The following is a 25,186-nucleotide window of genomic DNA, read 5'->3' on the forward strand; positions in this document are numbered from 1 at the left end:
TTGTGAAGTAATTAAAAAAAAAAAAAAAATGAATAATGTATGTTATTGTGTTATTTATGCAAGGCGTCACATGACACGGGCACTTTTAAGGTTAAGAGGTTTAAGGTAGAGCCTTGCTTGTCCTGGATTTTTAGCTAACGCTGATATTTAGGCGGTATCAAATGATGTACTGGTTTTAAAGTAATAACAAGAATTATCTGATGACCTGATCTTTACTGCAGTTCAGTTAAAAAACAAATTCTTAAAAATATATTTGCACATATCAGACGACATATACCCTGATACAGACAAATGTGTGATAGATCAATAATAATTACCAAGCCAAGCCAATATGTTGGAAGCTATTCATGCATCAACAAAAGGTACAGTGGTCCCTCATTTCTTTATATGTTGTTAAGAAAATGGGAACTAGGTGCTGTGGATGACTGAACCATGCAGTCAAACTTGGATCTAAATCTTTTTTGAACTTTGTGTTCATAATTTCACCAATTTTGGAAAGATCGCCAACGCTGTGTCTCACAGATGGCTGTCTACACTCACTGTTGTACCTCTGTACATACTGGATTAATCACTCCATAAGATCTGTTGCTGTTCAGTCCAGCTCGTGTCATTTAGCATAGATCAGTGTTTTCTCCTCGTTTCTCTTCATTAAGCACGACTTCTTTCCACTTAGACCACTTCTGTCCAGATGCATCTCTCAGTATCAGATCTTTTATGGATTTTTCAGTAAAGACCTCATTAGATTCCATAAATTACTTTTGCAAACTGTTCATCTGGTGAAGATATATTTGTTTAGGCTTTTGCCATGCAGAGAAATACCAAGTTTTCAACTAACAGCTCTGTGGGAGTCTCCTTGTTGGAGTAAAAACACTAGTTTGTGTGTCAAACTGTTATCTTTACAATTTTTCATAAATATAGCTAAAGAAATAGGAACAGATGTGTTCCTGCAACAGGCTACAAGCAGTAAAATGATTAAATACTACTTTTTGTTTTGCCAAGTTCTCTATTATGTGTAGATATTACTGGTTTATCCCTTACGAGTCTTTTATGCTCAAGTGATTGGTAACGTAACAGAATAAGTTCCTCTGAAAGTGGGGGAGGAACAAGGACTGCAGGGAAAATGAGCAGATAACACTACTTAAATACAACTCTGGCTCCTCGGAACAAAAGAAAGAGAAATGAGGGGTGGCTCAAGACTTTTGTACGCTACACCAAGTCCAGCATACTTCACACTTTAATTCCAAAGTACTCGGCCTAAAAGAAATTCAATTAACCAGAGCACTATGTTCAAATATTAACTGACCTGGAATAATTGTAGGTGGTAACTCCTGGGTGGTGGAGGTGGAAGAACAGCAGCAACACATTCTGATAAAATAGCACATTTATTAAAAAGACAGCATTTATCAGCAGTTCCCATATATGCCATATCTGAGGCAGAAGATCAGGGGTCTCGTATACAGTTTCTCAGTCCACCTGCTGCTGCTTACATCCCTCAGAAGAGCAATTATTTACCAAACACGTGCGTATAAGGTACAACTTGCACACTCCATGTCTCACGCATACACATTCACGGCAGCAGACCCGGCTGTTCAAATTGAATGGGCTGCTGCCTGGGCAATGGGCAAGTTGGCTGATTTCTGCTGTTCAAATTTGTTTCCGTTTAAGTTGATCTCACGTTTCGTTTAAAAAAAAAAAAAAAAAAAAAAAAAAAAAGGGCCAAAACAAAAACAAATTTACAATAATTACTGAGCAATTCAAACGACTCTTTTACAATGATTTTTAAAAAACAAAAAACAAAACAAAACAAAAACAAGATTGAGTATTCTGGCATGGCCTCAATAAACGCGATGACAAGACATGAAATGACGTGTTAGCTTGATTTAGCACGTTTCCCAGGTGAAAGAAAGGATGAGAGGTAATTATTTTGTACCATGTTAGGACTCTGATGAACAATTTGGATGGAATGACTGAAATTCTTTGGTTCTCTTGTGGGAAAAGAAAAAAAGCAGAGCAGATCTTCATTCCACTGCGGTAGTTAACTACGAGACCAACAACAAAAGGTCTGGAAAGAAGGATGTGAGGACACTGCTTGAAATAAGTTGTGGGTATATGTTTATTACACTTTTCCTGCAAAACTTTTGTGTTTTTTTAGTTGAGGTTAAGAACAGACTTGATATACATTTTAATTCTTCTAACATGTGTCCTGTTCTCCTAAAAAGAGTCCTTCCTGTGGAATGAAAATCTAGCCCTGAAAAGTTTTTTGTACAGAGAAGGAAGAAAAAAAATAAAATAAAAGGCTGTTTTGACATAAGCCAACAAAAGAGCCACCTCAAGGCGAATGATGGTAAAGCGCATTTGTATTTAACAATTCAAGGCAACAAAGACGCATGCGCGCGCGCACACACACACACACACGACATTTTAAAATACACGAGGCAGTGCAAAATGTCACACCAATAATATATCACGTTTTAAAAAGTCAAACTAAAACAAATCCTGAGGAAAAAAAAATTTCAAACAAATCCAAGCGTATTATAAAATATCTCCAGGTCAGCCCCGCTCTGATTTAAATTACACCTAACGCAATGGAAGATCCCATATATTCAGAGATAATCTCATTTGTTTAACAGACAGCTCATCTGGCTGCCTGTTAGAATTTTTTATACTCTGTACCAATAACCATTTCTCCCCAGAAGAAAAGGCCACAAAGTCATCTTCATAAGAAACAAAACAAGATCAAAAACAAACCCTCACTTAAAACCCCAAATTAAAACCAAAAACATTGTCGTCACACGATAAAAAGTGTGATCTTGTACCTTATATACAAACGCGACTGTGTAGACTTGCAGAGGAGCAGAATATGGTGACTTTGGCGCTGGATTAAATGAACATCTTGCATCTTTTCAGAGGAAAGAAAGGCGCTTACACAGATTGGTGACAAATGAAATAAAGAAAAAACAAACAAACCCCAAAACAAAAATCAGTCACACACTTGACGACTGCAGCGAGGAGACCTTATTTTCTGCTGTGCTATGAGGCATTTTGATGGGATGGCTTGGGTCCACTTGGCCCCCTGAAGCTGGTGTTATATTTTCCCTGCAAGGGGTGAGAACAAGGCTCCAAGAGGACATTGTGTGCCCCCCCCCCCCCTTTTTTTTTTTTTAAACCATGCAAATTGTACACTATATTATAAATAGTACACTATTTATAATAAAGAACTATAAAAATTTCTTGATGGCTTCTTTGAGCGATGGACGCAAGCTTGCACATGACAAGGGTGGAGAGTCCACACCAAGCTGGGAGCAAGTTGTTGCCCCAAGTGGAGGTGGTTGAGTATCTCCAGGTCTTGTATGTGAGACAGAAGGAAGGAGCAGGTGTATGCTCCAGTGCTCTGTCATGGTGAGGAGAGCGCTGAACTTGAAAGCGAAGCTGTCGATTTACCTGTGGATCACTTATGGCCATGAACTCTAAATAGCAACCAAAAGAAAGACTGAGCAAATACAAGCGGTGGAAATGAGCTTCCTCTGAATGGTGTCTAGGTTCTGCCTTAAAGACTGGATGGCTATTCAGGTCAGCAGAGCTGCTGGATCTCTGCAAAAAAAATGAGCCAGTTCAGCTCAATCAGGCATCTGACTTGGACCTGATCTGCACTCCTGGATGAGGTGTTTCGGTTACGTCCAACTGGGACTAGGCTGGAGTAGACCCCGGACACGCTGGAGAGATTGTGTCTCTCTGTCTTAGGAACACTTGAAGGTAAAGGAGGTGGCTGGGGAGAGAGAGATCTCTGCTTAAGGAGCTGTCCTGGGACCTGGATAAGTGGCAGAAAATGCAGACAGATGGAAGGACTACACATTCTCGATATCCGTGTCATCAAGCGAGCCTAAGTGCCACCATAAAGGCAAAGGTCAACGCAATCAAATGGTCATCTTTGTCCTACAAGAAGAAACAAACAAAAAACAAACAAACAAACCTTCAAACCCGATGGGAGTGACTTGAAGGAGGGTCCAAGTCTAGTCTCACTTCCAATTAAAAAAATAAAAAATAAACATGCTGAGACTCAGTCAAGGCATTTTGGCATCACCAGCAAAATTCTGAAGATACTAACAATTAACCACTTAGGAAACCCCACCAGGTTTGGCTGCCTTAACCCAACCAAAAATAAAGTGAAAATATGAGTAAACTTCACACTAAAACAACCCAAACATGCTAAAGCTCCCGCATAAGACACCAGTCAGTTTCCTTCGTGACACACTTATCTGGAAACTTCTGGAATCAGTGCCAAGGCACACTGAAACACTGTTGGTTTGTTCTTTCATTTCTCACCAGTCTGTATGAAATAAGAGTAAGATATTACAACATTCAAAAGAAAAAAAAAAAAAAAAAAAAAAAAACACACACCACACACACAACACTACCATAAACTGGCTAAATATTTTCTGGCACCAAATTTTTAAACCACCATCAATCACAATGAGGAGGACTGAGGAGTAAGGAAGCATCCACGACGCCTGAATTATTAATCACTTTTCAAGTACTGCGTATGGCAACAGCAATACTAGTCAGAGAAGGGAGAGGAGGATTGGGTGGATGGGTGGTGAGTACTTAAGACGCATTAGTGAAACAGGCAAAGTTACAAAATCATCCTCAGAGTAGAGCTAAGCACTTAAGGTAAGTAACTAGATACATTAACAGGAGACTTCACAACAACGCCACCAAAACCAAGAAACAAAGCTTCTTTTCAGTCTGCGTGGAAAGCCAACAAGAACATTTTTGTCCAAAAGATCAAAGCGGACGCCGACAACATAGATATGTGAGGGGGGGGGGGGGGGGGGGGGGGCTCATAGATTTCATTTTGCCCCAATTTGATCAACTCAAAAGACCGAAATATGACCCCACGGGAAATTCACAATGTAACTACTCAAAAATGTACAGGCAACACTGAAACGTTTGACGACAACAGAATGGAAAAAGCTAAGAGAAGAATTGAATAAAGGTTCACACATAACATCCGGTACACAGTTGATTATTATTATTTTTTTTTTAAACTTATATTATTGTTGTGCTTTCTCACCTCTCAGAGGACAAACATCCGATATACAAAGAGTGACTTGGAGAATACATGGCAAGTGTATCGAGGGGGGGTGATTTGTAATCATTTAGAATCCTAATATCAAGAAGTCCTGACCTGTTGTGATAGTTTAACACTTCAGAGTCAACTACTCACATTTGTTTTAAAAACACATTTTAGACAGAGATATAAAATTCAAATTTAAAAAACAAAACAAAAAAAACAACAACAGGCCACCATGTTTGAAGTTTTCTGATAAAATAACAAAAATGACATTCTTTGGTGAAACAAAAAAGACACGCACTAGTGAATGAACAGAAAAAAAAAGGCAGATGTCACAGAAAATACAGCGATGTAACTGACTCAATGAAGCTTTTCACAGCATGAACTTTGCCTCTCACCAAATATGAATATGGCGTCTTTTACTGAAGGAAACTGCTTTTTTTTTTTTTTTAAAGATTAGATGTGCGACTTATAAAATAAATCCATCCTCGGGATGACCCCCCCCCCCCAAAAAAAACAAACAAACAGACAAACAAAAAAACCGACCAAACAAACTCCAATAGGGTCTTGTAATTTGTTATCACAGATGAGCACATTTTTTGATGCCCCTGATTTAGTATTTGGTGGAACAATACCAAAGATGTTCATCACTGCACACAGACGCATTTCTGAAACCCGACCTACATTTACGTAAAGGCAAGGCGAATTAGACAGCAAGTGAGCCCACCGGTTTGCAAAGGACTTTCTGATATTTCAACATGGCAGGTAGAAGATGGCACGTCAACAAAAAAGGACCAACTAGAACAGAAAGATACGAATATTCCATCTCTGCACTTGTCTCTCAGATGACAACTGCATTTCCATTAACCGTGACAGTGTTTGATTTCTAGTTAGTTCTATTTAATCAAATTCTCAGCAGTACCATTTCCAATTTGAAAGTAGCATGTCTGGCCAGATGCTGAGCAGGAGTGCATTCTTTCTACGCCCCGTACAAAGCAATGCTTTTTAGTTTACAAAAACCGTCCCGGACCAAACACTCTTGAGCATCCTTTTAATGCCGAAATGTTTTGTTTTTTTCTCCCCAGCCTTTGAAGGACTGGTGTGGAAATGGCTAACACTGTTCAAAAGGGTCAGCAGAGGTGGATGCAAACAAATTCACAGAGAAGCGCACAGCATACACTTCCTGCATCCCCCCCCCCCCCCAATTCTTACAGCATCTGCGTCGTCTTGCAGTGGGTCTTCCAAAAGTTATTGTCTTCTTTGTGTACTTCCTTGTCCAGCCCTCTCCTGTGTGTATGTTTTACCTGTGCTGCTGTTACCACCCCTCCCCCCCTCATTCTCCTCCTCCCTTCCTTCACAGTCCCGTGTCCGTCTCGTTAGTAGATAGTTTTAGCTCACAGCCGGCAGAGGCAGAACAGTGTTGGGATGAACACCCCAAACGCAACGAGGATGGGAAACATTAGGCTGCTGTTGTCAGCTGCGTATGGGTTTGGTGTTCGGGGGCCTGACTGGACCCTGTGATGGGTACCTTTTGGGGGCTTTTTCTTCCCACCTTCCTCGCCTACTTCACCCTCATCATCGTCGTCGTCGTCATCGTCCTCAGGCTTCTCTAAGCCAGGGTGAGGTTGAAGCTTTGGTACATCTTAAAAGATGTAGAACAAAAGTCAGGGAGAGCTCGCTGGTCCCAGAAAGTCAAAATGCTTTAGTCAACACACTTCACTGTAAAGTGCTGAACAAGTGTTTAACAATCTCAGGACTCACCTTCTAATGTCCCCTTCATCACGTAGAGAGCGCAGATCTTGGGGTTGTCATAATAACCCTGAAACAGCAGATTCAAATGTAAGCAAAACGTGTATCCACATATACTTTCAAAGCTCCCATTTAGTTGTTTGAGTTTCCATATTTGTTTCTCGACTTCCCATTCAGTTTGTGGTGTACATTTAATCCCATTTTGTGTCCAAATGGAGTTCAACTGATTCAGGGAAGGAAATCTTTTTAGACAGGAAAAATGCAAAGAGTGCCAGTGGTCCACAAAAAAAATGGAAGAAAGAGGTCACTGCAGAAACTTTCCCAAGTATGCCACTTTATACATTTAGCATACAGTTGCATGCCCTACAAACAGGCTACCTGCTGTCATTCAGAGCTTTAAAAGGAATCATAAAGCTGTATTTTTTTCCCCCTATGGCTGCAGCTCATTGATCAACATTTATTAGTATAAACTGAAAAGTGTAATAATTATGATGCATGTGTGCGAAAATAAATGGTGACTAGACAATTTCAATTTGGAGTCATTCAGTGAAACTAGTTAAACACATTTGAAATGAGAACACTACATAGAATATTTGTACAGTAACAGAACCCATGACTTAATTTTGGTCATGTTGCCACGTCACTCCAAAACCGCAAATAGCAGTCAATAAGAAGAAGTCACACGCATGTGCGCATTTTATTATTTTATTGATTTATGTATTTTTATATGTGTGTGTAAGTAGTCCTACTTAATTAGGTCAAGTAAATTTGATTTTAATTCATTCATGCTCTTATATCTCAAAAGTCTAAAGTCGAACATGATGGATTATGTGAATGGGAAACACAATACTGCTGCTACACTCACACTGGTATACTTAACAAAATAAGAATTATTAACTTCTGATAAGGAAATAAATAGCAGGTCACATCAATGAATTAAAATAAATCTCAAAAAGAAAAAACCAACAACAATAAAAACTTACTTGACCTAATTAAGTAGACAGACAGACACACACACACACACACACACACACACACACACACACACACACACACTCCATTTTCAAAGGCACTTATTGGGAACCTCACTGATAACATCGACTCCACTATTAACAGGAGCATGAAAGAGATTCAAGATATAAAAATATGGTACAAGATGCACGATCTAAACTATTCTAAAGACAATTAGGTTGAAAAGCTTCAAGACACTATGGGGGATAAATGATACCAAGGAAGGCAACAAGGTTTGTGAGTCAGCTGAGACAAGGGCATGCCTCAAAACACAGGGTTCAAGCACTGATGAAATTATTATTATTTTTAATCATTACATTAGCATTACATTGTTTAAAGGAAAATAAGATGTTACAATGTTAACCAATCCAACCATTTTGACACCCCCAACTTTCGCAGACATTACCCACAAAACTCTGACCACCTGTGTCGATATGAAAATAGATGCAAGTAAACATCCAATAAATTCACAGGCAGCGCGGTTGTCCTCTACTCAGACAACACCCTGGCCTGAACTAAATAAACCACTTCTAGCAGTGAGAGTCCTGTTTTGCGCTGAATGTTGGAAAGGACAGCTTCAGATAATATCTTGATGTGATTCTCCTGATATTTACCAAAGCTCGTGTGTCAAGATGATCCAGAAATGAATAAACGCAAAATCACTGAAACGAATGTGAAACAGCACGCTACATCTGTGACATGAAAACAGACTGTTCAGAAAGAATGAAAACCACAGATGTGCCACACTCTTAGTAATCCTGTCCTTCCTCCGCTACTAATTTGAATTCACCACCTGCAAGCATCAAAGCAAGTGATGTACACCTAGGTTTAATTTTTAGCTTATTTATAACAATTCATAATCTAACAGGTAGTTGTAGTGATATCAGGGAGGAAAAAAAACAAAACATCATTTAATTTATTTATTTGTTTTTTTTAAGAAGCATGGTAGGGTCTGGGCTTTAGGCTTTTTTCTTCAGGGGCTTTTGAGTTTAACAGGTTCTGTGACTCCACCCATAAACAGCATCTGCTGTGCCAGTTATTTTCTTCAGTTCCTTGACAATAATAGTAGGAACAGGAAAAAAAAAAAAAAAGCCACATCAAGTTCACTCTCCCCTAAGAGCCAATAAGATACTGGATGGTTATCAGTCAGTTTCACAGCCCACACACCAACTGGCTATCAAGAGACACTTTCACAAAGGGAGTTCATTATGCAAAGCTTTATGTGTGTCAGGGGTAATGGCACCCATGACACACAAGTAGTTATGCTCATATCTAGATCAAACTGCATTTGAGTTATATTAACATAAAGTGAGTACTACCTTTTCTCCCAACCTCTGACTATTACACATAGCTGCTTGTTGCCATCTTACAATGCTAAAACACTATTAAAGATTTAGAAAATAAGAATTAAACACTTAGTTCATCGCTGTTTTTGGACATGTTGGGTTTAAAAAAAGAAAAATAAAGAAAAGTGTTTTAAGCTCAACAATTGACAAATACTTCCAAATACAGCACTCTTATGTAAATGGCCTGCATTACACATTCATGCACTGGTGATGGCAAGCTACATTGTAGCCACAGCTGCCAGGGGGGCCCTTTGACCACCACCAGTTGGCAGACATGGGGTTGCCCAAGGATATCTAGCATGCAGCCAGGAGGCAGCCTGGGATCGAACCACTGACCTTCTGATTAGTGGCTGACCTGCTCTGCCACCTGAGCTACAGCCCCATCCCACACAGTATGTAAACCGTGTGTAAAAATAGCCAAGCTCAGATAATTCAACAAATTAGAACTCACCTTTACAAACTCCACAGTGAGCTTGCCATTGAAAGTGGACACCTCTCCCTGCACGCTCAGCTTGCCCCGTCTAATAGAGAAGGGCACGATCTCATCATGAGCAGTACTGTGTCCTACTCGATCAAATATATCCAGGTCCTTCACCACCACGTGGCCATTTAGACGAACATCAAACACCTGGAAAAACATTCCTGAATCAGTAATGATTAACACCTCATTCTTGTACTGTCACTCACAGACACGTTTAACAGGGAACATTAACAACTCATAAAGTACAAGAAAATGTGGATTAAAGGTGAGGTTATGATGTTCCTTTTACACAGTGGTCATGAGATGGGAAATATACTGGGCCATAACCAATTTAAATGCAACAAAAAATGTTTTTATATAAAAATGCTTCCTGTCCCTTTATTCATTATTCTCACTAAATTAACTTCTTATTAATTAGCAAATCATACCATGAACAGCCTTTTAAAACTGCCTTACCTTTTGCTGTGACTGAGCAAAGTAAACTTCTGCATACTTCATAACCAGTATATACTCTCCTTCTTCACGAATGGGGACGTCATATCCAAAGCTGTCTTCATTGTAGCGCTCTGTCTGGTACAAAATCTGGTCCTCCTGATTGGACCGTAGTATTGGCAGACGCATCCCATAATTAGAGGCTACAAACGGACAACATCATCAGGCTCGGTATGCAATCAGAAGACAAGATCTGCCTAACAGCAAGAGTACTAGAAATGTGCTGCTTTAGTTGACTTGCAGCATATTGCAAAACCCCACAGACCTTCTCTACATTTGATGACATAACAGCACCGTGCGTCAAAAAAGTAACCAACCATGCTGCGTTTTCACCAAGGTTCAATAAGTTTGCCTCAAAAATGGAACCAAAAACTGTTCTCCAGTCACGCTGATCACATCACTACCTGCTTCCTCTACATATTGAGTGGGGCGGGGCTGTAGCCCTCTATGCTGACTCCTCATAAGTTTGGAGCTACTTGCGGAAGCCAGAACACGCAGGGGTTTCTGCAGGAAATGCCAATTTTACCTCCGTGGAGCACCTACCTTCACGATGTCACTCTCACTAGAACATCAGAGGTGAAGCCTAGCGAAGACACGCACGCATCTTAACAGTTAATCACGTTCACTCACCTTTACCAAGTTTCCCTTCCAGTGGGTCCTTTTTGTAGTGAATACCGTGCACATCTACATGCGCGTCGCCCCCGGCATTTACAGCCCAGATAACCCGTTCAGAGAGGCTGGGCCCCCCACCATCTGCCCAGGACTGCTCGGACAGCAGCGACAGCACCGCTGCGACCAGCCCGGCGACGAGCTGCGCCGTGACCCGCTGCATTACCTCACACCGCCTGCTCCTGGACACACAGACAGCTATTCAGCGTCGGTATTTCCCCGCATGCGGCATGTAACATTAACTGTACCACATTAGCCAGTGTCAGGAGCTAGCAAGCTCGTCTTGATGACATGAAACATGATATCTTTAAGTTAGCCAGTATGCTAACAGTACCGGCAGTGGCATTTTGCACATACACACGGAAAATGTCAGTCAATTATTGAACAATTATTGTAATTTCACGGTGACAAAGTCACGACATATCACCTCTGTATTCATTGGCCAAAGAATAAAAGACGACGAGAAATTAGCAGTGAATAACGTTGGTTATTTAGCTAGGCTAGCTTGCTAGCTAACCTACCTGTCTAACCAGAAATTCTTGGTGAATGAGAGCCCGGCAAATCTTACCTTCCCCTGCCACAAATATCTCCAACCTGGATTTTTCCAAAGTATAGGCGTGTCTCTGCTTGCCCTGTGAAGCTGAGTGCCTACAATCTACACTGTGCGATAACTTCACCTAGTGCAGATATTGTTAGTTGCTGCTGACTACAGCCTCCTACACTGACTTTCATTCAATGTGTGCATCCAAATGAACATTTGCTCTGCTGCTAGCTGCAGCTGCTGGCAGTTTGCGGAGGGCGGAGCAACGCTACCTAACTACACTTCAAATGACTGACAAGTACTTCGTCCAATCACTTTACTCCGCCGCTTAAAGGTTTCCCGGACCATCAAACACATTTTGTATAACACAAACCAATCACACAATTCTTTGTTTAAACACAAAAAACACAGCTATTAATTCACTTTTAGAAGAATATGACAGAAAATTACTTTTTGAGGGCTGGAACAATTATGCACACTTAATAGAAACAGGCAAGACTTGTCGTGCGTCTTTTTTCCACGTCAAGTGAGGGATTCCAGCTTGAAAGCCCCGAGTTTAGCCTTAAAGGCAACATAGCGCAGAAGAGTCTTTAGAAGAGTTTTAGGAAGTGACTATGAGGCATAAAAATATTTTAAAACTTCTAAACTCTAATGAAACTATCATTGTGGACTTCACAGCGTGTGAAGTGCTGTATTTTTCAATACTTGCTTAGGATTAAAGCTTTTTTTTGCCCGTCGGTTTAACCATCAGTCCCTTCAAAAAAGCCGCTCGAGGGAAGGCTGTTAAGAAATCTGACAGCTCTACTCACTCTGTAAAAACAAAGGGGAAAAATATTCAACGCTGTACTTCCAGTATTTTGTTTTTTCTTTTAAATACAATGAACTGAACTATCTAGTCATACAGCATGCAGCACGTGTTCTTTAAGAAGAAGTACCGCCCCCTATTTTTCCGGTATGGTAGGGTCTCGGCCAATTGGGAAAGTCCAACGCAACGCGCATCCAGGAGAGCCCTCTGCGCGAACACGGGGCACCTGAGATTTGACCAGAAAGAGATGAATGAAGTTAGTTGCTATGGCAACGGCCAACCGCCACGGATGACAGGTGTTTTACGACTGCCCTTTTCCCTTTTTAACTTGCTAAATATCCTTTCTTCTTAAAATAAAGCCTAATAAAAAGAAATAGTTTAGTGCAGCTGTTTCTCTGTTTGAACCAGTACTGACTGTAGTGTTACGGCGGCACACGCCTACAGAGACCTAGTGTTTCCACGAAGCACATTGGCTTGTTGCTGCTTTACAGACATTTAGGGCTCGGCTACATCTTTTTCTTCAGAACAAATAACCCAGAGGCAGCACGTGATAGTGCAGCTATGTCGTGGGTGTTGCAGTGCCCGCCTCAGTGTTTGGTTGTTTGTGCATGAAAACTTCATCTTGCACTGAAAATGTAGGCAAAGCATTAAAACAGACGTGTTCTTTAACTTTGTTGGTTGCTGCACATATCAGAGTACTCTGAATATGGTCAGTTTCTGAATAGTCTTACCTGTGAATTTTAATAAAGAGATTATAAAAACAAATGTATGTATGTTTGTTTTATGGAAAATTATTAATTTGCATGTAATTGTCAAACATATTCTCAATAACGAAACTGATAAAAGTTCACACAGGAAGAAGGCACAGTTAACCTCACCCACCTTCACCCACCACTCCTTGCATCCTCACTGTTACACCAGAGCATACCTCCAGTTCTCCAGGCTCTGTTGCACCTGTCCCCTCCTCTCACTACAGATCACAATGTCGTCTGCAAACATCATAGTCATAAAGACTGCTGCCTGACCTCATCTATCAGCCTGTCCATCACCACTGCAAACAAGAAGGGGCTCCCTGATTGATCCCTGATGTAATCCCACCCCCTTCTTGAACCTTTCTGTCACACCTACCGCACACCTCACCATTGCCTCACTCTGCTACTCCTCACTTCCTCATGCAGTACCACAGTTCCTCTCTTAGTACCCTGTCATATGCTTTTTCTAGAACCGTAGATGACATTTGATGATTGTACAATAATATCAAAACATACCCAGCTAGCAGACTCACAGACATGCCCAGTACAGTATAACAGTCTTGAGCTACCTCTTTGGTTTTAAGCAAGCCTTATTGGAAACACCTTCCGTTTTTAGCATGAAAATGATCCCCAAAACACTGTCAATGCACTAAAAGCATGTCTAGATAGAAAAACACACAATGTTACATTATCAGTCATGGATTAGGCCTCCCCAGAGCCTGGACCTCAACGTTACAGAAACATCTTGAATGGAACAAAAGGCAGAAACATCCAAAGAAGAGCATTGAATGTCCTCCAAAAAGCTTGGAGAACTATTCCTGAAGACAACTTTAAGAAATTACAAGAAAACTTGGCAGAGGGAGTTCAGGCTGTGTTAAAGAACAACATTTGGTCTCACCAAATGTTGACTTTCAAGCTCTTCAGAACTGCACAAGCTCTGTTTTTGTCTTTTATACCGACTGCATTCCCACGCATGTTTGCACATATTTAAATAAACCGCTGCATCTGTTTGCCGCGTTCCTAGCAAAATATAAAGAAATCAGGGTTGGCTTGTGATTTTTGAATACTGCTATATGAATGACAAATATTATAAGGAGGGCGGAGATTTCTCCTCAGGACATGCAGTAACAGCAGTCTCACAATCATTCTTAAAATGAATGCATTATAGAAAAACAAACAAAAGGTCCACACTGAAATAATCTGTTGTCATGTTTTCATTTTGATCGAAATATCAAACTAAAGACAGCAACACATTTTCCTTGGCAACATCACCACAATAAAAGGGGCTCAAATGTAAACACCTTTTATTCTTCTACAGTTAACTTGGCGGCTATTTTGTTTACTTTGTTAGACAGGAATGCAAATGTGCATACTGAATGTAATAAATGTCTTTGGCATGCATAGAATTTTCTTTTGACAGCACTGACATGTGGAGCATTACCACAAATACAATCATTGAGACACCGACAGACAGTACATTTACAACGTTATCACATCCACTGTAAATACGCTTCATATACGTTATTTCTACTGTGTAATCCCAGACAGGGCAAGGTGTTTCTTAAAAGAGAAAAACAATCTTGACATTGGCAGGATAGTGTCAGTTTGGCTCCACGGATTTAAAAGCTGTGCATCTTGTTCTTCTATAAATATTTCATCTGCCCTTCATCCCAGACAAGTGAATAACATACATGAAAAGTATTTATATTCAGCAGCTCATTATCATCAGTCTACTGAACTGCATGTCACACAGTGGTGCATTTTATCAGACTTTAACTGGCACAGTGAAAAACCACAGATGGTCACACAGTTAGGATACACAGTTAGGACATTGCCACCACATGGTTTCCTCGGTGGAGCACCAATGTCACACAAAGGTCGTTCTGGTTACAGTTTCTAATATAACACATACTGGGTGAATATATAGTGGAATTTTCAACAGTACAGTGACCTTTAACATCTTTTCTACAAACATTCGGCCTCTCATTCTGACGCCGTTGTACATCAAAGGTGACATTTTGTGAGACGCGTAATTAGACCACGTAAAGACTAAGACACCAGCGATTTATCCACAGAGGAAGTTATTAGTGTTAATTAAAGTGCAAAAAAAAAACAACCCAAACATAAATTAGGTAATCATCAGCTAGGCTACAGCGAATTCTGCCTCAGTTGAACTGGAGACTTTTCAGGAAGAACACTTATTGACTGAAAGCGTGAGGTGACGCCTTCACTCTGTAACATTCAAAGTAGTTTTATTTTCCAGTGTTATTCAGAGTTGGATGGCTCAGAAGTTCTCAGTATGTCGTCTTGTTGTAGTTAGTCTAGTGTAGAGAAGGACGTAGCTTCACATTCAGGACCGATCATTTTAATGATCTCAGCGAGACATCATCCGTACAAACTCTGAAAGGAGAGAAGAAAGAGCACGAAACTGCAACTGCAGCTCAGCCACACTCTATGCTACACCTTAAACAGGTTGTCTGAAAAGGACGTTTTACCTTCAAAGTCGACAAGTCCGTCCCCATTCAAGTCCACATCCCTTAGGATGTCTTCTACTTCCTTCAGACCAACCTGAAAAACCAAAACCAAACAGGATGGTAGCAGTGAGTAAAGCACAACAAAAAACGTCTATTTCATTAACGATAACTCTCTCGCTCTGAGCTGAACCTTACTTGTTGTCCCAACAGTTTTCTCATTGCGTCTCTGAGCTCCGACGTGCTTATGGCACCATCTCCATTAGTGTCGAACTGAAAACAACAAGCCGAGGTTCAGTATTGAAAACAGAAAAGTAGCTAATAAAACCACTTGAATCCAGACAGTCTCACCTCCCTAAATGCGTCTTTTAGCTCCTTTATTCCAATCATGTCCGCAGTTTCGGCGAGGAGTTTTGGGCCCATCAGCTCTACGAAATCCTCAAAATCAACATGACCTCCCACTTAAAAAAAAGAGAGGATTTAGTACAAATTTCAAACCTCAAAAGACACAGAGGATATAGTTATATGTGTGATGTGTATAGATGACTGCTTGTCCTTACAGTTCATGTTGATCTGTTGGCTTAGTTCTATCAGCTCCATTTCAGTTGGCATGTATCCCATGGTCCTCATGCAGTTTCCGAGATCTTTGCAGCTGATGAAACCGTCCTTGTCTTTGTCAAACTCTTTGAAAGCATCTCGGAGCTCTGTTATAAAAATAGTAACAGAAATCGTATTAGTAATTGAATTATATTGATCCCTAGATGGTATATATAAAAGATGGCTGTAAATGTACAAGTATAGAGCAAGTGGAAGGGCAAAATTGCCTTAATTATCCATTCTTACAAATGACCAGAACGGGGTGACTAATTTGATTGCACTTGATTTATGACCCCAGTAAACATGTTCCTTTTTTCAAAAATCCTAGTTTTGGGTCTCATTTATTACACCAGGATGTTCATTTAGTAAATTGTTGTCTCATTAGAAATTACATTGCTAATAAATCAAAGTACGATGTGGCGTGTTCTTGTTTTTGCTCAAAAACACCAGTCGCTCCTCACATATGGTTCAAAAAAGCAAATAATAATAATAGTCAAAATATTGAACTCAGAGCATGAATACAGTTCCCCCTGCCATCCTCAGAATCAGGTTAAAGTTCTGCCAAAACGAAGAAGAAGCGAACATGATCCAGAACACGTCTCTCTACTTTTAGCTACAACTCATTTTCACTGACTGAGGCAAAGTATGAGACAAATCAAAATTTATAATCCTTTTTGGAAAACATGGATGCTGCATCCTCTGGACTGAAGAAGTCGGGGACCATCCAGCTTGTTATCAGCACCCAGTTTAAAAGCCTGCATCTCTGACGGTATGCAGGAGCCTATAGAATTTGCAACTTGCACACCTGGAAGCGCACTGTCAATGCTGAAAGGTATATATGAGTTTTAGATCAGCAAATGGTCCAGGCATCGTCTGAATGGGATGACCTCACATATTTAAAAAATATTGGAAACATTGCAAAAGGGAAAATATGACGAAGAAGAGCCAGGACTGTTTAGCAGCTAGAATCACATATCAGACAAGAATGGGACAACATTCCTTTCCCAAAGGTCCAGCAGCTGGTCTCCTCACTTCGCAGACATTTACAGTGTTGTTAAAAGTAGAGGGGATGCGACATAGTGGTAAACATGGCATTGTCCCAACTTTTTTGAGATGTGTTGCTGCTATTAAATTTAAAATGAGTTCATATTTTTTCTTAAAATTATCCATTTCCTCAGTTTAAACATTTGACATGTTTTCCATGTTCTGTTGTGAATATAATATTTGTTTATTAGATGTGCATTTTGTTTTTATTTACATTTTTGCACAGCGGACTGGGGTTGTAGCGTCTGTGCATTGATCTGTACTCTAGCCCTTTCATTTGCACGTTGTTTCCATTTACAAATCCTGGTAATTTTAGACTTATGTTATGAAGGATTTGAATAATTTGTTTCATCTTTTCACTCTCTGTTTTGTTTATCTTAATGGCCTCAGCAAAGAAAGAAAGTGACAGCATTAAGCAAAGGGAAACTTACCATCCATCTCTTCTGGCCTCAGCTCTCTGTCCTGTTGAGAAAAAACAGCACAAAATCAAAATTACAATCCGTGAAGAAAACATTCATCATCATCATCATCATCATCATATCAAATATTCTTCTGCATATGTGCTCTATGTAGACATACTGATGACAATGCTGTGACTTGAGTGACGCCTGACTCTAAATCAGCAGTATTTTCCATAACAGTCCGCAGACGCCAAGTAAACTTCAGCTAAAGTAAAGATGTAAGAGCAGATTGGAAACGATCTCATGTCGTGATGACCAAACTTCTGGCATAAATAGGCCAATTCCTATAAAGCATAGCTGGGAATAAAGACTCTGGAGATCATAGAAGAATGTGACTGTTTCTATTTTTTTCCTGCTTGCTTACAATGGCTTACAATGGCTTACAATAAGTGCAACCTTTAAAGGACAGAGAAAGAGGCAGACATGTCCCAGAGTCCTCAGGGGTTAACAGCAGGAGTCGTGTGAAGTCTAAACACAACACTGAGGGCTGACATTGGGCCCGAAGAGCTCTCAGATGGGAAAAAACTGACATAGAAAACAAAGAAGAAATATGAGCCCAGAGGACCAGCCAACCCAACATGAATGCACGTGCAGTCCACGAGCAAAGCCTGTGTCAATCAGTCACTGCTAATACATCAACCATTATCGGTTATCCAATATACTTATGCTACAGAAAAAGCTGAACGTCTTTGCAGCGCAACACATCAGAGCAAAACGTTTCAAAGACGCTTGTTTGTTTTATGCAAATCACCATCGCGATCAGTCACCACAGTGCAGACAGGAAAATACATGAGCTGTGGATTTTGTGTGTTCTTACAGGAATAGGTTGACATTTAAGGCAATAAAAACTTTTTGCCTTTCTTGCCAAGAGATAAATTACAATGACATCATTCTCATGTCTGTGTGATAAATATGTTGACTCAGGGGGGAAACAGCTAGCCTCAATCTGTCTGAAAGTAGCAAAATCCACCTATCACCCTCTAAAACTCACAAACTAACATATCACACCCTTTTCTTTACAGTGTGTTGAAGTGCACTTGCTGCTCTAGCAATAGTATAGCAAATAACCTCTCTAAAAGGGGACCTATTATGTTTATTCCAGCTCTATATGTTTGTTGGACTCAGCTGGAGTGGTTGTGAATAATTCAGTTAAAAAAAAAACCTTGTTTATCTCAGAAAAAGAGTTTTTACAGCAGTCTGAAGCCTGAGGTTTTAGCCACAAGGATTACTTCTACACACACCGTTCAACACCTTGTTAACACAGACATCTAATCAGCCAACCACAAGGTTGTTTGTACCAGAGGTTGATCTGGGTATTTTAGAAACAGCTGATCTGCTGGGATTTTCCCCACACAACTGTGTTTTATGTGGTTCGCTTTATAGATACTGGTCTGAAAAAGAGAAAATATGCAGTAAGCCGTAGTTCTCTGGATGAAAACACCTTATTGATTACACAGGCCAGAGGATAATCCCCAGACTGCTTCAAGCTGATAGGAAGGCGACAAAAACTCAAATAAAAACTTGTTATAACCAAGCTATGCAGAAGAGCATCTCTGAATGCACATGTAGAAGACCACACTGGGGGCCACTCAGGTCAGCTTAGAACAGGAAACTGAGGGTACAGTTTACACAGACTCACCAAAATTGTGCAACAGAAGACTGGAAAAACCGTGCCTGACATGACGGGCCATGATTTCTGCTGTGAAATTTAGATAGTAAGATCAGAATTTGGCCTAAACAACATGGATGAAAGCATGGATCCATCCTATGTTGTATTAAAGGTTCAGGCTGGTGGTGTAATGGTGGAAGGAATTTGAATATATTAATGTATTTTCTTGGCTCACTTTTGGGTCCTTTGGGACCAAATGAGCATATAATCACCACAGCCTACCTGAGTATTGCACATTGTGCCCATTTTCTGATGGCTGCTTCCAGCAGGTAACACACCATACCAAAAAGCTCAAATCATGTCAAACTGGTTTATTGAACATGAACATGAGTTTACTGTAGTCAGATAGCCTCCTCAGACACCAGATAGCAATCCATAAGAGCACTATTAGGATGTGGAGAAACAGGAGACTCTCATCACGGATGTGCGACTGACAAATCTTCAGCAACTGTGTGATGTTCTCATCTTAATATGGATCAAAATCTCTGACTTCCCCACACCTTGATGAATCTGTGCCATAAAGAATTAAATCAGTTCTGACTCAAAAGTGAGTCCAACTTGAACTAGCAATGTCTACACTACATATACACATTATCCATCTATTTTCTTCTGCTCATCAAATTCAGAGTTGTAGGGGCTGAGGCTCATCCCAGCTGTCACAGGGCAAGAGGCAGGATACACCCTAACCCTGGACGGATTGGCAGACTGCTGCAAGAATAACACATAGAGATAAACAACCAATTACATCTACAGTCACTTTAGAATCAACAATTAACTGAACCTCATTCATGCTTTTGGACTGTGGGAGAAAGCTAGAGTACCTAGAGAAAACATACAAACTCCACACAGAAAGACCCCAAGCTGGATTCAAACCCACAACCCTCTTTTTATGAGGTAACAGCGCCAGCCACCATGCCACCTCTATACACTATACTGCAAAAATGGAAAAGCATAATAGGCCCCCCTTAAAACCACAACATGCCCCCCCCCCCCCCCCCCCCCTTTTAATACTTTTTTATATGGATCGAGTAAACAAGCTGCAGCACGTTAATTAATGGAAGCTTAAGCAGTGCTGGGAGGCGTATGCTGTTATCTTTGGACAGGAACAGGCTTGATGTTTGCCCTTCTTTTTAAATCTTGGCACTAAGCTAACTAATCCAGCTCCAGCTACACATTAACCTGACAAGCGGAGCAGTATGTCAGAATGCTGCTGTAATATTTTGTGCACTCACTGCACAAACATGCAGATTTTTGATGTTAAAGCGAGAACAAGAGAGACAGAGAAAAGGTGTGTCTGCATTGCTACAGCTGGTTGTCCACGTGTGACACATGTTTGGACTGTTGTTGGGTTACATGCATTGCATTTAATCTTTCTGACCTTCTTCTTCACCAGTGAATTCCAAGCTTATAGCTGAAAATGATGTACAATTAAGTTGCAGCTTCTTTAATAATTGCAGAAATGACAGCTTCTCTGACAGGAAGGAGTCATTAAAGAGAATTTTTGTCCAGACTTACGTACAGCCTGCCTGCACTTTGCCATGCCTTTACTCAGGAAGACACAGGATTGTCCCAGTATGTTGCTCACGAGAACGCAGTTTTGTGTCACCGAAACAATGGAGTCCTGATAAGACCCAAGATACCCAGACTGGCCCATCTCCTCACAGGACAGCACCACTCTGACTCTCCGCTCAGCATCCTGGAGCATCTTTCCAGAGGGGTGCAGAGACACAGCAGAATGGAACAAAGATACAAGTTGAGAGGGGAATCGTGAGCTCTTATGAGAAAGTCACTATAGACCTCCTGTATACTTTGAGGGATGACACAGCTGAGCTTTGCAGAGTAGAATAATACTATCTAAGAATTATATATCAGTGCCTGTGTGTGTGTGTGTGTGTGTGTGTGGTGGTGGTGGTGGGGTGCAAGTGTGTATACAATAGAAACAATGTGGAAAATATGAAGACACGACTGAAAGGTAAATACATCAATAAACCAGCATGCTGCCAACTTTCCACTCATCGTTCATAACAGTTTACTCGCCACATTTTACGGACTGGCACCTCACACCTATACAGTGTCACTGGAACAGTAAACACACACACAGAAGCAGAGAAAAGGCAAGTGAAAGCACCGGGGAAGAGGTTACACATATACTGATCACAGACAGACATCACAACATCATGTCTTCTACAGGAAAGCAGTTCTGGATGGTAACAAAGATCTGCAAGTTTCTGAAACCATCAACCTGACTTGAGTTTAACAAACTATACTCCAGAGCAAGGTTACAAAGCAGTGCAGTGCACGCACATCTGCAGAATTAAACATCAAACTCTGTTCTTTTTTCTTTCTTTTGTTTTTTCTGTGTGTGTGTGTGTGTGTGTGTGTGTGTGTGTGTGTGTGTGTGTGTGTGTGTGTGTGTGTGTGTGTGTGTGGAGGAGGGGGGCTAAAAATGAGTATTCATCTAATTAATAATTAGGTGCATGCTTCTTGCACTACCATGAGCATTTGCAATAAAATAAACAGAAACAACTGCAGAAAACTATGCACCACCTATGCAGCAGTACAGTCTGCTTCCAAGTTGCAAGTGCTACTGTAGCTAGTACAAGAGCTATGAAGGAAGCTGAGAAAGGCAGAGTGCAGCAGCACGGGCTTACCGTTCTCAGAGGCCAGTCTAAGCAGTTTCCCATACCAAAGGAAAGAAGAGGCACCGAAAAGGACCATGTGGGCCTTCTCTCCGTTAAGCTTGCACTCTGGGTTCTGAGAGGAGTGTAAACTCTGGTTTCAACAAGACCCATGAAGCCTGGGCTTCTAACCTGTTCCTACAGCCGAATGAGAAACTGTGAAGGATGCTGTTCTGGACTGTGGAGTGTAGCAAAAGCAAGACCAGCAATGATATGGAAAGAGTGAGAGAGAGTTGTGGGGGTAGGGGTAGAACATAAACGAGGGCGGGAAGTGGATGGACCAAAGAAGGAAACAGAATTATGCAAGGAAAAGAAGACATGTGAGCAATATTTCACCTGACTGTCACACTAACCAGACTACTATAAACAGCACGGACAGCTCCAAACAGATTAACAGACCTCCAAACACGAGAATAAATGAGAGAAATGGCGTAAACTTTCCTACAGCAAAACACAACAAAGCATTAACAAATGTAAAGTAAACCTTTACGTCATGGGTTGCATGCACTCTGGGAGGGTTTTGGAAAATCTGTAGCAGGCAAGTTTGGAGGAACATTCTGTGATGACCTATTTACAGCTTTGTTTTCCTCCTTGGATGAACTCTCACTCCAGAACAGTTTGTCAATGTCCAGCCTTCAGATTACATTTGAATTCATTTATGGCCTTTTTATATTTTATGAATTTTGATTTTTTTTTTTCTTTCTCTGCCTTCCACCCACTCACCCACCCACACACACACCCACACATCATCCTTTGCCCTCTGCAGGCTAGAGGAAGGTCATGCTGACCTACAGCAGCCACATGGAAGAGACACATATAGAAAGACTGTGAGTGGCAGGAATACTGTCAACATGTAGTCCAGCCATTGCAGTTAAATGTATATCTACATGTGTAAGTGCTCATTTTCATGTGTGTTTCTCTTCTGTGCTGCAATCAGTGCAATGTAAATCCTGCTTACTTTGTATGTACTACCAGAGGCACCATGCGTTGGTATTGCTCAAACCATGCGTTACAGCATCATTGCTTCTGTAGCTGTCTCATCAAAGCCCCCTTTCAGGTCATGCTAATGTTTTCATAGAACTGCTCACAGACTGACTCACGGGTTATTTGTAGAAATGGCTTTTGTACTACAAAGCAATAGAAAATGTTTCTCTGGAAGCCACAAAGGTTGATCTCCATGTTCCGGTGCTGAGCTTATTTTACGACTGAGATCGGCCTATTTTGGCAACGTATGTAAATCACTCCCTGATTCATAATCTGACTAAAACCCAAACACTATAAAAGCAGCAAATAAACTCTTGGCCTTTGTGGAAGAGAAAGAAGAGGAAAATGTCCTCAGTAAACATCATTACCAGCAGTTTAAGCAGCAAGCTGGAGCTTAGTTCGGATTTTTCAGTGTAAAATGAAACCTGGCTGCTTTTATACATACCCCCCCCCCCCAACACACACACACACACACACACACACACACACACACACACACACACACACCAAAATGAGCACTGATAAAAATCCAAGCACATTAGGCTGAACTCCTTTCTTCTGTATAAATAGATTTGTCGCCCAAAATAGAAGCCCCCTCATCATCAGCAGGAACATCAATTTTATTTCCTTCAGTCACAAAACAGAAAACGCAGCAGTGTGCCTGACAGACTGATGCTGGAACATGAATGAGTTCCCTCCCCCCTATTTTTTCCTTTGAACAAATACACATTAACACATGTGAGATTTTCACCTCTCTGATGTTGGACCATACAGGACTGAGCAAACCTGTAGGAGGAAGAACTGTAAAATTATATAAGAAATGAGATGTTTAGATGAAGCTTTTTCTTGTACGTCCAGCAGTGTCAGTGTTTGCTGACAGCATCACAGGACACACACAGGACTCAAGGGAAGCCACATGTACACTTCACTGCTTCATATCTGTGTGCACCTCATGCATAAAAATATACTAACAACAAGGCGGCCTTCAGCAGAGAAGCCTCAGAAATCAATGCAGATATAGTCTTTTTTTAAAAAAAAAGGTTTCTAGTAGGGTTAAAAAAAAGAATAATCATTTTCATACAGGTTATGGAAATGGGGTGTCACTGTCACAGCGTGTAAAATGACATTTACCCAGCTGTTGTGTTCTAACTGAGACCACACTACTGCTTTAATTCTCCCGTATATTTCAGGGCCTTACCTGCCCAAAGAGTGAATTGAGGATGGTGCGTAAATTAATATCTGATGCAGAAGAAGCAGCGCTGGACCTCCGAGAGCGACGAGAAGACCTGCTGGACAGCGGGACCAGGGAGTAAGAGGACGGGGATGGACTGCTGACCTGACCGCCGCTGTTGGCCGCACTGGCCCCGTTGCGGTCCCTCGGCTCGCAGAGGGGAACCCTGTCGTCATTGCTGTCCGACAGAGAGGGCACCCTGGGGACCGCGCGGGAGTGCGTGTGACAGCGACGGGGATGCTCCGGTTCGTCCGGTCCCGCTGCTGCCGGACGCTCGTCTCGGTTGTGCTTCCTGCGGTGGTGGTGACGGTGTTTTGATGTCCTGGAGCGCTCCCTCACACTTCGGCCTGCATCTCCGTTCGGCTCCGGCGGAGCGGAAACTTGGCTGTGAGGAGCATGTGACTTGCACTTGCCCCGAGTGGCTGCATTATTACTACTGTCCTGGCTGCCGACGAGGGAGGGATGGCACAGGGGTCTCCGGGCACTGACGTCGCACTCGGCCGACCAGAAGGATTCCTCGGCTTTGCTGCTGCTGCTCAGAAGCGCGGCGGGACGCTGGTTGTGATGCTGATGGTGGTGCTGATGGTGGTGCTGACTTCTCTGGCTTTCTGCCGTGTGCTCTGGGAGGTGTGTCGGTCTCCTCGCGGCCGAAGACGATTTCAGTAAGGAGGTCGTGGAATCGGATTTTGGAAAGGGGGTGCTCATCGCGGCGAATCTGGTCCGGTCTCTGTGTGCGGGCTGCTCATCGACACCATTTGCCGTTTTGTCTCCATTGTCGACACATATTCTCCCGCAGAGCCCGCTCGCTTCAAGTTGAGCTACCACCTGATTGCTGTGCGGCAGCGGTGCCGGAGCGCGCACAGACAGTGGAATAGAGGCTGCAGAGCGCGTCACCTTCTCATTGATGTGAATGTCTGTTTGTGTGACATCGGCTGTGATGTAGGTGAGGATGGTAGTATCCTAAGACAACACGGTGCTCTAGTTTTCAGTGAGAAAATAACAGATACTAATCTGCTCCTTAAATTTGAATTCAAAGACTCTAAAAATAATAACGTGAACCACAACAGGTGGAGAATAAATATCACAGGAGCTTTAATTAATGACAGAACTACGCATTTGGATAATATTTACCTA

General features: G+C 41.5%; 2 protein-coding genes across 3 annotated transcripts; both read right to left on the minus strand.

The window, feature by feature from the left end:
- Window positions 1-1,687: 1,687 nt before the first annotated feature.
- Window positions 1,688-12,282, minus strand: mlec (malectin). Of its 2 annotated transcripts, none has more exons than XM_085424425.1 (6): window positions 12,170-12,282; window positions 10,781-11,001; window positions 10,115-10,293; window positions 9,629-9,805; window positions 6,833-6,890; window positions 1,688-6,713 (listed from the first exon to the last, which is right to left on the minus strand). In XM_085424425.1, exons 2-6 carry the CDS (start codon window positions 10,980-10,982, stop codon window positions 6,466-6,468), a joined length of 864 nt encoding a protein of 287 aa, XP_085280551.1. In that variant the 5' UTR covers window positions 10,983-11,001; window positions 12,170-12,282; the 3' UTR covers window positions 1,688-6,465. The 2 variants fall into 2 exon arrangements, with proteins under 2 accessions (XP_085280551.1, XP_085280550.1); XM_085424424.1 differs by lacking the exon at window positions 12,170-12,282 and adding an exon at window positions 11,388-11,613.
- A 1,974-nt stretch (window positions 12,283-14,256) lies between these two features.
- cabp1a (calcium binding protein 1a) lies at window positions 14,257-24,944 on the minus strand. Its single transcript, XM_085426816.1, has 7 exons — window positions 24,020-24,944; window positions 17,461-17,491; window positions 15,949-16,092; window positions 15,740-15,849; window positions 15,587-15,661; window positions 15,413-15,485; window positions 14,257-15,317 (listed from the first exon to the last, which is right to left on the minus strand). The coding sequence occupies exons 1-7, from the start codon at window positions 24,755-24,757 to the stop codon at window positions 15,292-15,294; spliced, it is 1,197 nt and encodes a 398-aa protein (XP_085282942.1). The 5' UTR covers window positions 24,758-24,944; the 3' UTR covers window positions 14,257-15,291.
- Between the last annotated feature and the right edge of the window lie 242 nt (window positions 24,945-25,186).

Source organism: Rhamphochromis longiceps, linkage group LG12 (genome assembly GCF_057381845.1).
Source record: "Rhamphochromis longiceps isolate RC_006_pf linkage group LG12, R_longiceps_female_GT1.1, whole genome shotgun sequence".
NCBI classification, from domain to species: Eukaryota; Metazoa; Chordata; class Actinopteri; order Cichliformes; family Cichlidae; genus Rhamphochromis; species Rhamphochromis longiceps.